This window comes from Papaver somniferum, chromosome 5, assembly GCF_003573695.1.
Source record: "Papaver somniferum cultivar HN1 chromosome 5, ASM357369v1, whole genome shotgun sequence".
Classification (NCBI taxonomy): Eukaryota; Viridiplantae; Streptophyta; class Magnoliopsida; order Ranunculales; family Papaveraceae; genus Papaver; species Papaver somniferum.
Window position 1 is genome coordinate 54845634 of NC_039362.1, and position 13345 is coordinate 54858978.

The 13345-nt window shown below is 36.3% G+C and overlaps 2 protein-coding genes across 2 annotated transcripts; both read left to right on the forward strand.

Annotated features, from left to right (window-relative positions):
• The first annotated feature begins 4767 nt into the window (after nt 1-4767).
• On the forward strand, nt 4768-5708 carry LOC113279060. Its single transcript, XM_026527773.1, has 3 exons — nt 4768-5148; nt 5287-5517; nt 5670-5708. Exons 1-3 carry the CDS (start codon nt 4768-4770, stop codon nt 5706-5708), a joined length of 651 nt encoding a protein of 216 aa, XP_026383558.1.
• Nucleotides 5709-6670: 962 nt separating this feature from the next.
• Nucleotides 6671-8825, forward strand: LOC113279061 (uncharacterized mitochondrial protein AtMg00810-like). The gene is made up of 4 exons (XM_026527774.1): nt 6671-6721; nt 7153-7446; nt 8013-8166; nt 8221-8825. Exons 1-4 carry the CDS (start codon nt 6671-6673, stop codon nt 8823-8825), a joined length of 1104 nt encoding a protein of 367 aa, XP_026383559.1.
• Nucleotides 8826-13345: the final 4520 nt, after the last annotated feature.

Genomic DNA, 13345 nt, shown 5'->3' on the forward strand with positions numbered 1-13345 from the left:
GAGAACTGGCAGTGATAGAAGGTTGAGAAACATTCTCAATAGGAAGAGAAGAAGTTTCATTCATAGAAGGATCAACAAGGGGAGTTTCAATCATTGAAAGATCAGCTGAAGAAATGAAGTCTGAGGCAGCTTTTTCGCGAATGTGAGATAAAGGTTTATCTTGTGAAGATGTCGCAGGAGATTTAGAAGAGATGAGTAAGTGGAATGGAACAGAAGTTGGAACAGTTTTAAGGTGGAGAGATTTCTTGAGAGGTTCATTGACATCCTTATCACCCTGCGAATTACAATCCAGATAAGAAACAGAAGCAAAAATATTGTTATTAGAAAAGAATAGTGTTTCTTACTACCTTCTCATTCGCAGACTTTCTTTTATGCGCAACAACCTTATGCTGCGATTTGGGAATATTAGGGTTCTGAACTGTAAATTTAGTATTGGAGGCGCTTTTGCTAAAATAACAAGAGTATGGGAATCACATAAACAACATCAAATAAGGCAATAAACAAGATCAATTTCAGATATATGAAAACTAAAGAAGAAAAAAGAAAAAAACTAACCTTGATGAATCCATGGAAAACAGTATCAGGAAGATTATTTCAAAGAAAATTATGAACGATGAAGATCTGTAGAAGAAATAGTATGAAGATGAAGAAGAACTTAAAAAGATTGAAGAAGAAAGAAGAAAAATTGCAATAACGGATTTGAAGAAGAACGATGAAGTTGCAGAGAAAATAAAAAGAAAGAAAAACAGAGTGAGAAAGAATATATATAAGAGGGAATTTTTCCTTGAGAAGATAAACACGATTAATACGGAAAAATATAAATGGTTAAAAAACAGCGGTTACAAAAGACGTGTCAAGAAACAAATGGAAGAAAGAGTACGTGTGATAAATGCAGAATATGAAGAAATGAACAGTTGCGGCATTTCTCACATCACTCTCCACTTCTCATAAAAGATAAGAGAAGAGGCAAGATGTAGGATCAGAATCTCGCAACAGTGATATCTTAGCGAAATTATCAACAACACAACACAACAGCATCACTGAACAATTTCAGAAATGATATAATAAACGACGTCAGCTAAAATCATGAGAAAGATGTGATGGTCCTGCGAAAATTAGAGAGTTTGCGAGATTAACATTTGTAAGGTTGCGAGAATGTCGCAAGCCATATCCGAAAATAAAGGACAGATTAGCTGTCATCCACTATGTATTTCCCTATAAATAGTCGTTCATTTGTAAAGGAGAGGGGATATCTTTTTTGAGTAAGAAACAAGTAAATAGGAGAGGGAAAGTTTAGAGCATAGGTCATTCTTAATTCCTTTATCTTTTCTTGTAAGAACATTCAAATTGATCAATGAAATTAAGAGTGTAAATCTAAAAATGAGTTAAATAATAATGAAATCATATGAGGGGTGTAGTGTAGGATTTCCTGTAACTACGTAGACAATCTGAATATGCTAGTATAATTGGCAGTCTGCATTATGCAACTGATTGTACTAGACCAGGCATTTCCTATGCAGTAGGAGTTTTGTGCAGGTTTACTAGTAATCCTAGTTTGGAACACTGGGATGCTATTGAGAGGGTTATACGGTATCTGAAAAGAACCACAAACCTAGGATTATACTATCAGAGGTATCCCGCAGTCCTTGAAGGATTTAGCGATGCTAATTGGAACACTCTTTCAGATGATTCCAAGGCCACCAGTGGATATGTTTTTACTATTGCTGAGGGCGTTGTATCTTAGAGATCAAAGAAATAAACAATTATATCCCAATCTACGATGGAGGCTGAATTGATGGTACTAGCAGCAGCTAGTGAAGAGGCAGGATGGCTGAAGAGTTTGTTATCAGACATTCCAATATGGGAAAAACCGATACCAGCCACTTTGATCCACTGCGATAGTACCGCGGCTATCGGAGTAGTAGAGAATTGTTATAATAACAATAAGAATCGACAGATACGTCGAAAGAACAACACAGTTAGAGAATTTCTCACAACTGGTGTTGTTAGAGTAGATCATGTAAGGTCTGAAGGAAATATAGCTGATACTTTGACGAAAGGATTAGCAAGAGAAAAGGTATGGAATATCTCTAAAAGTATGGGACTTTTGCCCGTGAGAAGTTGAGTCATTTGTAATGGATACCCAACCTAATAGGTTCAAAGGGACTAGACGAAGTTACAAATGATATGATAGAGTCATGCATTCCCATAGCATGATATCCTGAAGTGGGAAACAGGCTGAGTGTTTAAACTCTTAATGATGTATATATCTCTTAAGTTAGAGTGGAATACACAGGAGTATTCTTGATAGACTCACCTATACGGATGTGAAGGTGTGGCCGCCTTCTATGAGAACTTGGGCACTTCTCTAGACCGTTCGTTAAAAAAAAAGATAAGCACATGGCCTTAATGTGCGAACTTAAGGACTTTACTCTAGATATAGTTGTGTGTGTTGAATAATCTAGTATTAGTTAGAATTCAAGACGCGAGTCACTCTAGTTACATGATACTTAGAAAGTTTAACACTATGTAGAGGTTCAAGTTGAAAGGCACCTTTGCTTATACACAACTGTATATCACTTGCTCAATGTTTTGAAATATAAGTGGGGGATTGTTGGGATATATATTTAAAAACATAGTTTTGTAATATTGTACCAAACTTAGAGACATAGTGTGGTGGTATTATTTTGGGCTCCCCAACTATAGACTTGGGTTCAAGTCTCACCCCACACATTTGACTATATATATATATATATATATATATATATATATATATTACTTAATAAAATCCGGGAGAGCGGGGCCTTGGAGCCTTGGGAGGTCTGGTGATTCAGAAACTGATTTTTTGCAGGTTTTAAATCTTGATTTCCAAAATGGTTTTCTACTTAATATTCTCTAATTAACTCTATTAATTTTTGGTAATTATATTGTTACCGTTTTATGACTGTTATGGAGGATTTTCAGTGAACACTAATTACGAAATTTATTTTCATTAAAAACTGTATTGATTTCTTTTTGAGATATAAAAGAACAGTTTATGGAGAAGATGAGACATATTGTTTTTCATCTATTTTTTGAGTTCTGAGCAAGTGAAGAAAGAGTAGTTGTTGGTTCGATTTCTCATAGTGCAGAGAAATCGAAAAAGAGAGTATCAGTTGTTTTATCCCATAGGGTTTTCGACAAGTTTTGACTGCTAGCACAATCAAGAGGCAGAGTCGTGAAACACCTTAAAGATAGCGACCTAGTCCGCGACTCAGCTGTTTGAGATTTATTTTTGTGAATTTTCTATATTGTTTCTAACAGTTTATTTGAGTATTCTGATGTTCTATCGGGATTATCCGATTTTTCGGATTTTTCATGGAGACCTGAGACTCTACCCGTTGTGTAATGTTTTCGTTTTGATGTATCGTTCCGGTGATTCTGTAAATCAGTAAAAGTAAAAGAGAAGGAAAAATGATGATATATGTAGCTTAGAAAGTCCCAAAAAAAAAAATTATGTAGTAAAATGAACAGTTAACTATTAAAAGGAAGGCAAAACCCTGTTTTAACTAGTGAGAAATTATTTGTTACATCAAATTTTAACTTATCGCCCCATTGGATGTCTATTTTGACGATTTCTTTTTTTTCTTTTGTGGAACATTTTGAGGGGATTTCATAAGATCTCCCAAGTTCAGACTCTATTGAGTGACTTGCTCGGGATTTCTAGCTGACTTGAATAGCCCCTTGGTTTATTTGGACTTGGCTAGCAACTCTGCACCTAGGGCGGTTAACTTTGATTGACATATTCAAATTTGTGCAACGGTTGAATCGTTGGCGTTGAACTTGCAATTTGGGTTGGATTTTTTTTTCTTTTTTGCCGGAATAGATAGTGTCACTGTCAACAGAGTGGGCAGCGAAAGTGAGCCACTCCTTGCATGGACAAAAGATAGATAAATTCGACATCATATCGTATGAACAATAGATAGTTTGCCCATACTACTTTTTGACAGAAAATCCAGTCTGCCAATAATGCGATAGTCCGTTTCCGTTGAATGTTGATTCGATACACTTCTCTTTTGAATGTTAGGTCATCACCTAGTGCACATTAAAAATTGGCAAAGATATGTTGGCGAACAAGTCTACCTAACAAATGGGGAATCATGTCCGATTCATAGCCAGTTAAGCCACTACGATGGCTTTTTAGTGAATCGATTCAATATTTCCTTTTCTTGTTTGCAAAATTAAAATTGCAACGCTTGGTGGGTCTTGAAAATCGACCACGCTTGACACATGATTTCACAGCTAACTTAAGGCTGAGTTCGCCGAAAGACTCAAGTCGGTAGATTTATTTCTTTATTACCAACTCTCCCACAAAAAACAACAAGAAGTTCCTTGCTCATCTGTACTTATTGGATATGTACATGTAACATTCTACATAGAGGACATGTACATGTATCGTACCACAGCCAGTACTACTGCTATGCCGTAACCACCAAGATCAAGTCATCACAAGTTTTCGGCTAGGACCGAGTTTTATGTTGTAAACAAAACTGTAACAAGTTAGAACTGCCCTGTAATCTCGTACTTATCGTTTTAGATTAGATCGAACTCTTCTCTTATTCTTTGTATTTTGTAATCATATAAATACTAATGCAATACAACAGAGTCTATACAGTTGTGAGACTTCATATATCCAATTCTAAATGTAAGATGGTATCTTCCTTGTAAAGATCCTAGGAACCCTAAAATTTATTTTATTTCTTCCGCTCGATCTCTGAAATTCTCCCAATGGCTGGATCTGATGCATCCCCTCCACCTTCTCCAACCCATCAACATCAGGATAATCAATCCAATGGAAACTCTAGACTCATCCTAGATCCCTATATCATTCACCCTGGTGATAATCCAGCGACTACCCTTTTCTCTCCACTTCTCCAGGGAGATAACTACGGTTCATGGGCAAGAGGATTTACAAAGGCGTTGAACGCTAAAGGAAAATTAGGATTTGTTGATGGATCGTTGCCTCCACCTGCTGATGATTTAACACACAGGTGCTGGAAAAGGTGCGATGACTTGGTAGGAAGTTGGCTGCTTAATTGTGTACACCCAGATATTAGAGCAAGCTGCTTGTATGCTGCATCATCTCATGCGATATGGAAAGACTTACAGGTAAGGTTCTGTATTTCCAACGCTCCAATTTTTTTTCGTCTTAAGTCTGCTATTGCTAGTATCTTCAAGAATCAATGTCGGTATCACTTTACTACACGAAGATCAAAACCCTCTGGGATCAATGTGACTCATTGGTAGCAACCACGGAAGCTTGCATATGTGGTGCTAAAATTTTCAATGATGGAGCGATTGGAACGTGATCATGCAATGGAGTTCTTGCAAGGACTTCATGAAAGATTCTCCAATCTCCATAGCCAGATATTAACTATGGAACCATTTCCTACTGCTTTGATGATTTTCAATCTCATCCAGCAGGAAGAAGAGCAGCAGAACATCACTGCCGCACCTATGCCAGTTGTTGAATCTGCTGTACTCAACACCAACAGGCACTTTCCTTCCACGTCTCGAACTCCTGCAAGTCAGAACAAGCGCCAGAGACCCCACTGTGATTACTGCAACAAGCATGGACATGTACGGGACAAATGCTATAAGTTGCATGGATTTCCTACTCCCTCCAACAGCTTGCCAGTCGCTGCTGCTGCTATAGCCATGCTGCTTGATTCACCTGCCATTCAAACAGCCATTCCAGCATTGTCTGCTGATCAGTATGCTCGTCTCCTAGCCCTTATCAACCCTCCAGCTGAATCTGCACAGATGGAGCATCGTGCCAATTTCGCAGGTACCATTTTAACTACATCTTTTATTGATCCATGGTTTGTCGACAGTGGTGCTACACACCACATTTGCAATTCTTTACAGTTTTTCACTTCTTATAATCCTGTTAAATCATTAATTCAAATGCAATTACCAGATGGATCATTCTCCGTAGTTAAGCATATTGGCGAAGTGGTTTTTCACCCACGCTTAAGCTTTCAAATGTGCATCATATCCCAAAATTTAAATTTAATCTTATTTCTGTGAGTCAATTAACTCGCCAATCAAACTGTATCGCTTATTTTTTCGAAAACGTTTGTTTCTTTCAGGACCGTGTCACGAAGCAAGTGATTGGTCAGGCTAATTTCATCTCTGGATTGTATCATCTTCAAATCCATCAACAACAACAAGTTTCGCATATAGTTTTATGTAATAAAGCCACAGCAGATGTTTGGCATTGTCGGCTAGGTCATCCTAGCTTAGAACGTTTTAAGTTTTTATGTCGCAATTTTGATTAGATTCATTCCAGTAATTCTTCCTTCTGTGATGTTTGTCCTATGGATAAGCAAAGCCGATTATCATTTAATAAGAATAAAATCTCTTCCAAACGTTGTTTTGAGTTAATCCATTGTGATATTTGGGGACCATTTTCGACACTCTCTTCCAATGGTGCACGATATTTCTTAACCATCGTGGATGATTTTTCTCGTTGCACATGGGTTTTTCTCATGCAAACAAAAGCTGAAACTTTTACATTCATTAAGTTTTTCACTATTTTTGTCACTACACAATATGCACACAATATTTCTCATATATCGATTGGTACCACAATCCCTTACTTACCTCTATTGCAACGTCCAGTCTGACAATGGGACTGAATTTTTGTCTCGAGATATACAGACTTGGTTTGCTGATTGAGGTATTCATCACCAACGAAGTTGTGTGTCTACTCCTCAACAAAAAGAAGTTGTTGAACGAAAACATCGCCACCTACTTAATGTGGCTAGAGCCCTTCGGTTTCAAGCAAATCTTCCCATTACTTACTGGGGAGAATGCATTTTAACGGCAGCTTATTTGATTAATAAAATTCCTACTCCAATCCTTTCTCACAAAACTCCTCATGAAATTATACTTGGAAAGTTACCGAATTATCGACACTTGCGAGTTTTTGGTTGTTTGTGCTTTGCTAGAAATACAAACATTTCATCTAAATTTGATCCCAGGGAAATTCCTGGTGTGTTTTTGGGTTACCCACGTAATCATAAAGGGTACACTATATTAAGCCTTGAAACCAAAGCTATTTTTGTTTCCAGAGACGCAGTTTTTCATGAACAATGTTTTCCTTTTAAGGATGCAAAGCTTCCTACTACAGATTTCTTACATTCTTCTTTACAAGAAGACATTTACTATGATGATGTGCCAACACCATATCCTGCTACTTCTGCACAGTACCCTGCCACTACTGCACGGACTCCTATAACAGCTCAACACAATTCTACTGATGTCGTAACTCCAATATCTTCTACCAGTTCTACTTCTGGTACGTCATCCATACTGTCTCCTAATTCTGGTATGTCGTCATCACTGCCTTCTAATGCTGCAGACAACTCCTTACCACTTGTTCCATCTGACCCGGAGCAATCAGTACGACGATCCACTAGATAGTGCCATCGTCCACCTCATTTGAAAGATTACATATGCTCAGTTCAACAAGGTACCTCCAATACACCTTATCCTATTACCAATTACATTTCTTTTGACAAATTTACTCCGCAACATCGTGCTTTCCTCTCATCTGTCATTACTAATGAGGAACCACGCACATTTACGGAAGTTATCAAAATTCCAGAATGGCGTGATGTCATAGTAAAAGAGCACAATGCGCTCCAAGACAATGATACTTTTACTATAACTACTCTTCCACCTGGAAAATCCGCCATTGGTTGTAAATGGGTATTTAAAATCAAATATCAACCAGATGGTACGATTGAACGTCGTAAAGCACGTCTCGTTGCTAAATGATACACACAACATGAGGGAATAAATTATCATGATACTTTTGCTCATGTTGCTAAGCTAGTAACAGTTCGTGTCTTATTATCTATTGTTGTCATTAATAATTGGCCTCTACATCAATTGGATGTAAATGATGCCTTTTTACAAGGTAATCTTAATGAAGAAATATACATGAAACTCCCCCTGGATTTCAGAAAAAGGGAGATACTCGTGTTTATAAGCTCAATAAATCTCTTTACGGACTTAAGCAAGCATCTCGTCAATGGTTTGCAAAGTTCTCTACATCCTTACTAGATGAAGGTTTTGTTCAATCTCGGGCTGATTACTCACTTTTTACCTATCATTCAGGTATGATTTCCGTTTATGTTTTAGTTTATGTTGATGATATTATTATTATTACAGGTAATAATGACTCTGCTATTCAAAAGTTGAAACAGAAACTTGAATCCAAATTTTCGCTTAAAAATCTTGGTCGCTTACAATATTTTTTGGGCATTGAAGTTTCTCGTTCTCCCAAAGGTATTTTTCTTTGTCAACGAAAATATATTCTTGACATTGGTAATGATTCTGGCCTTTTAGGTGCTAAGGTATCTCCTTCTCCTATGGAACAACACCTTAAGATTCTACCAACTTCAGGTGATCTTCTCCCTGATCCCAGTGTTTATCGTCGCCTGATAGGTCGACTTTTCTATCTTCAGGTGACTCGCCCTGATATCACATACTCTGTGAATTATTTAAGCCAGTTTATGCATCAACCACGTTCTTCTCATTTGGAAGTTGCACATCGAGTTGTCCGTTATCTTAAAGGTACAGTTAGTCATGGCATTTTTCTTTCGGCAAGTAGCTCATTGTCTCTTGCTGGTTATACTGACTCGGATTGGGCAGGTTTCCCAACTACTCGTCATTCCACGACAGGGTATTTTACAATGCTAGGGGATAGCCCTATCTCTTGGAAATCCAAGAAACAACCAACAATCTCCCTATCTTCTGCTGAAGCAGAATACTGAGCATTAGACAGACTAACTTCTGAGCTACAATGGTTACATTATTTGTTTACTGATCTTCGTATTTTTCTTCCTAAGCCTATTCCAGTCTATTGTGATAATCAGGCTGCTATTCACATCTCTGAAAATCTAGTTTTTCATGAACGGACTAAATACATCGAAATTGATTGTTATTTTGTTCGAGAAAAACTTCTATCTGGTCTTATCAAGCCAACTCACATTCCATCAGCATCTCAATTAGCTGACCTCTTCACCAAACCACTTGGAGTGGATCATTTTAAACATCTTGTAAGAAAGTTAAGCGTTCGGCCTCATAATCCTCCCGCTCCAACTTGAGGGGGGTATTGGATATGTACATGTAACGTTCTACAGATAGGACATGTACATGTATTGTACCACAGCCAGTACTACTGCTATGCCGTAACAACCAAGATCAAGTCATCACTGCAGTCGCAAGTCTTTAACTAGGACCGAGTTTTATGTTGTAAACAAAACTGTAACAAGTTAGAACTGCCCTGTAATCTCGTACTTATCGTTTTAGATTAGATCAAACTCTTCTCTTATTCTTTGTATTTTGTAATCATATAAATACTAATGCAATACAACAGAGTCTATACAATTGTGAGACTTCATATGTATCCAATTTTAAATCTAAGAGTACTCATTCGCCATCCCAAAAACGAGCGGATGCAACTTTGGGAATAGATGGTCAATTGCCCTCATAGATCGCTCGAACCCTGAAATTATTTTATTTGTCCCTTCCCTTTTGAAATCCTCCTTCCGTTCAGGTACTTGTGGAATTTTCTCTGTTATGTTAGAAGCACCATGTATGGAAAGTTTCAAAAGAGACCAGCAAGATGAACCCTATTTATATTTTGTAGTATTTGATCGGGATCGGAATCGGAATCACCGAATCCCGTTGCTGGAGTTTGAGGAAGTGGTCATGGTTCTGTTGGAGAAAATGAGTTTTATTGTTTCGGTTTTGTAGTCCTGGTGGGAATGGAGCTTAGGACCTTTGAGTCTCTAAGGGAACCTGCTCATTTTCTTATGAGTGAATGAAATATGACCTTTAGTTCTACATAGGGTATAACTAAAGAGGGGCTCCACACTTTAACTATTCCATTATGGATAGTTAGACAAATAATGTGGGTGGCACGGGTGGGGCAAACAATATTTGTTTTCAGTAAGGCTTGAACTTAAGGCTCGGGCTCGTTCTTACGCCGTGGACATAGGTCAACCCATACTTATCTTTTTGGAAACAATTATTTTGAAATATTTCTTTAAATATTCTAATATCAAATAAATTTCGTATTTAATGTGGGGGGCGTAAGACTTGGAGAGGATTTATTTATTTCCGTTTTTATTTTTATGTCGACATAATGTGCAGTTAATTGCGTAATTGTTTTTTACCATTTTGGAAAATCTTGAATTAATGAAAATTTATTTTGGTTTTATTACAAAATTATATTCTCTTTAATTCACTATTAATGTACATAATTCTTGATAATCTCTCCTCTCCACTTTGGTTTTACCAATTCTGTTTTGGTGTCTAGAAGTAGAAACAATCCTTCTTCTTTTCGTTTTTTACTACCTCTGTGTGGTTTTTCATATTCCGTGTCATTGCTGTTGAGTTCGTAAGTGGACAAGTATTATAGTGCTTATAATATTTACAACAATCTTAACACGATAGATCTTTTCTGTAACAATAGGTAAGAACGATGTTGATAGGCCTACAAAAAAATTTGGGGAGCTCGTCGGTTTCGTGAAATCGATCACTTACATTACAATGGAGCTAAGTGTCAACAAATTTTGTTTATTTGATTGTTCCTTGTTTTTGATTTTTACACCCACAATCTTAAGACATTAGAATTTGTAATAATCATGAATGTTAATTGTGGAGTGAAAACAGAAAAACTAATTTTTGGTCAGCTGTAGAGTTTCAATTGATTCTCTTAACCTAGAAGGAATTTTCGTGAACCCTTTTTACATAATGTGTTAGACATCTTTTTAGTTGCCCACAAAAAATTTCAGAATTTTTGGATTTGTAAAAGTATTTTTTTGATATTTTACAAAATAGAGAAACGTTCCTGAAAAATTCTGACGAGCAGAAATTTGTTGTTGACTAAATTAGTTTTAAAGGGGTAACCATGAGTTTTTTGAAATGGTGATTCAAATGAAATTTGTATATCTAGATGTTATATTCAAAACTCATATATTATTTTCCGATTCGGAACTAATGTTTATGAGATGTGGTGTATTAGGTGATTGAGGAATTACCGTGTCCGTGGTCAGTGTATAAATGAAGATTGTGACATGAAATTGAAAAGGGACATGGCTACCAGGCGCATGTGGATTAAAACAAGTCTTATAAAGATGACAAAGGCAAGAACATCAAACAAAACTCTAAGAGTAGTCTTCATAAGAAAGGTATGTTTCGTAAAACTGAATCCGGCATTACTTTAATTAAGGGTGGTTGTTATGTTTGTAAAATTCCTGGCCACACGGCAATAAATTGTAGACAACATAAAAACCTTAATAAAGTAGAAAGCAAATGCTAATTTAGTTGAAACAAACTAGAACTAGTTCAGTGGCATGATGTTGAAAGTTATTTTAATAAACCAATGTGAAAGATCAGTAGGTGGACTCTGGAGCCACCAAGAATGTTTGTTGAAACAGAGACCTGTTCACCTCCTATCAGAGAATAGGGGATGTCAAGTGACTCTATATGAGTAACTCATCCGTAACAAAAGTTGCATAAAGGGAAAGGTCGAGCAGAAGCTCATATCTGTAAAGACTCTCACATTGAATGGAGTTTCCATATTCCGAGCATATGTAAAAATTTTGTTTCTTGCTCTTTTGTAATTGTTTAAGATTTAAGATATTAATTAAATCTGTAGAAATTGTTGAAACCAAGGGCACTGATTTTTTAGGCAAGGGTTATAAGACTTAGGGTCTATATAAGCTTAACATAAAAAATCTGATAAAGTGAACATAGTTGGTTATATGCTTTCTTTTGTGTGTTTTTGAATGTTTGTCTGGTAGACTTAGAACCGTTAGTTTATAAGTCAATGCATTAACTGGCTGGCGCAGCAGGCATACCAAAATTTAGTTTGGTTTTTGAACACAAAAGTGAAACTTGTGAAGTATCCAAATTTTCTTTAAAATATTTTAGCAAAATTAATCTCGTTAGACCTAATTGACTTGATTTTAATCCTTTCTAAGGTGATAAAAATTGGTTTGTAACTTACGTAGATGACCTTACGTGGTATTGTCATATATACTTACTTAGGTAAGGTTGATTCCTTAAAAGCTATAAGATGTATAAAATTGAAGTTGACAACCAATCAGGTGTTACCTTTAAAAAGGTTAGGTCTGAACATGATAGCAAGTTTGAAATTCTTAAAGATTTTTTTTTGGCATTATTCATTAGATCACACTTGTTTTCATAAGATTACACTTCTTGAACATAAAGAAAGAACCGTTAAGGAAATGATATGCCATGTTGACTAGTTCAGGATTAAATCGCTAACTTGTGGGGGGAGATCGTTCTCTAAAACTGATATATCCTGAACAGAGTAACCTTTAAAGGATCAGGTAAAACTCCATATGATTATGGAAAGTTAGACACCTTCTTTTGCATACGTCAAATTGTGGGGGTGTTTAGATAAGGTATACTGAGTACCCTGCTGCATATAGTTTTTGGTTGTGAGTTTTGCTTATTCTGAATTTGGTATGAATACTTTTATGAATTCTAGGGATGATGAGTTTTTTTTTTAACATGTTTTTTATGAAAACTGTCTTTTCTTAAGATGTGTTGTTGATCACCTAGATGTCTTTTCAACTAGTCAGAATTCACCTTCAAAGAAAGATGGAGTAGATTTGATCCTAGGAGAAGTAAAAGGATTAGAACTTAGACTTCTTATAAATCTGACTTCATAATACGCCTAACTTTTTCTGAGCTCCAGACTCGTAAAGAAGCCATAACCTTTACTAATTAAAACCCCATTCTGGTAAGAAGCTTCATTGAGTGAAATGGACTCAGTCCGTCAGAACCAGACTTGGGAGCTTGCTAGTTTAACTCCAGGGAATAAGACCATAGAGTGAAAATGAGTCTTTAGGAGGAAACGTAAGGTAGTTGAAATTATGGAAAATATAAGGCTAGGTCGGTAGCTATAGGCTATAAACTAAAAGAAGGTGTAGATTTCTTTAATTCTTATTCACTTGTGACAAGAATTACTTCCGTTGAGATGATAATTTCTTTTTCCGCCTTAAACAACTTATAGATACATCAGGTGGATGTTAAGAAAGTTTTTCAATAACCATGAATTAGATAAAGAAATCTACTAAGACCAACCAGAGGACTTTGTGGTAAAAGGTTGTGAATACAAAGTGTAACCTGAATAAATTTTTGTATTATTTTAAATAAGCACATAAACAAGGACATGAAAATTTGATCATGTGATAAAGAGTAGTGGATTTAAGTCATGAATCTGACAAGTGTTCTTATGGTGAACTTGTTAAGT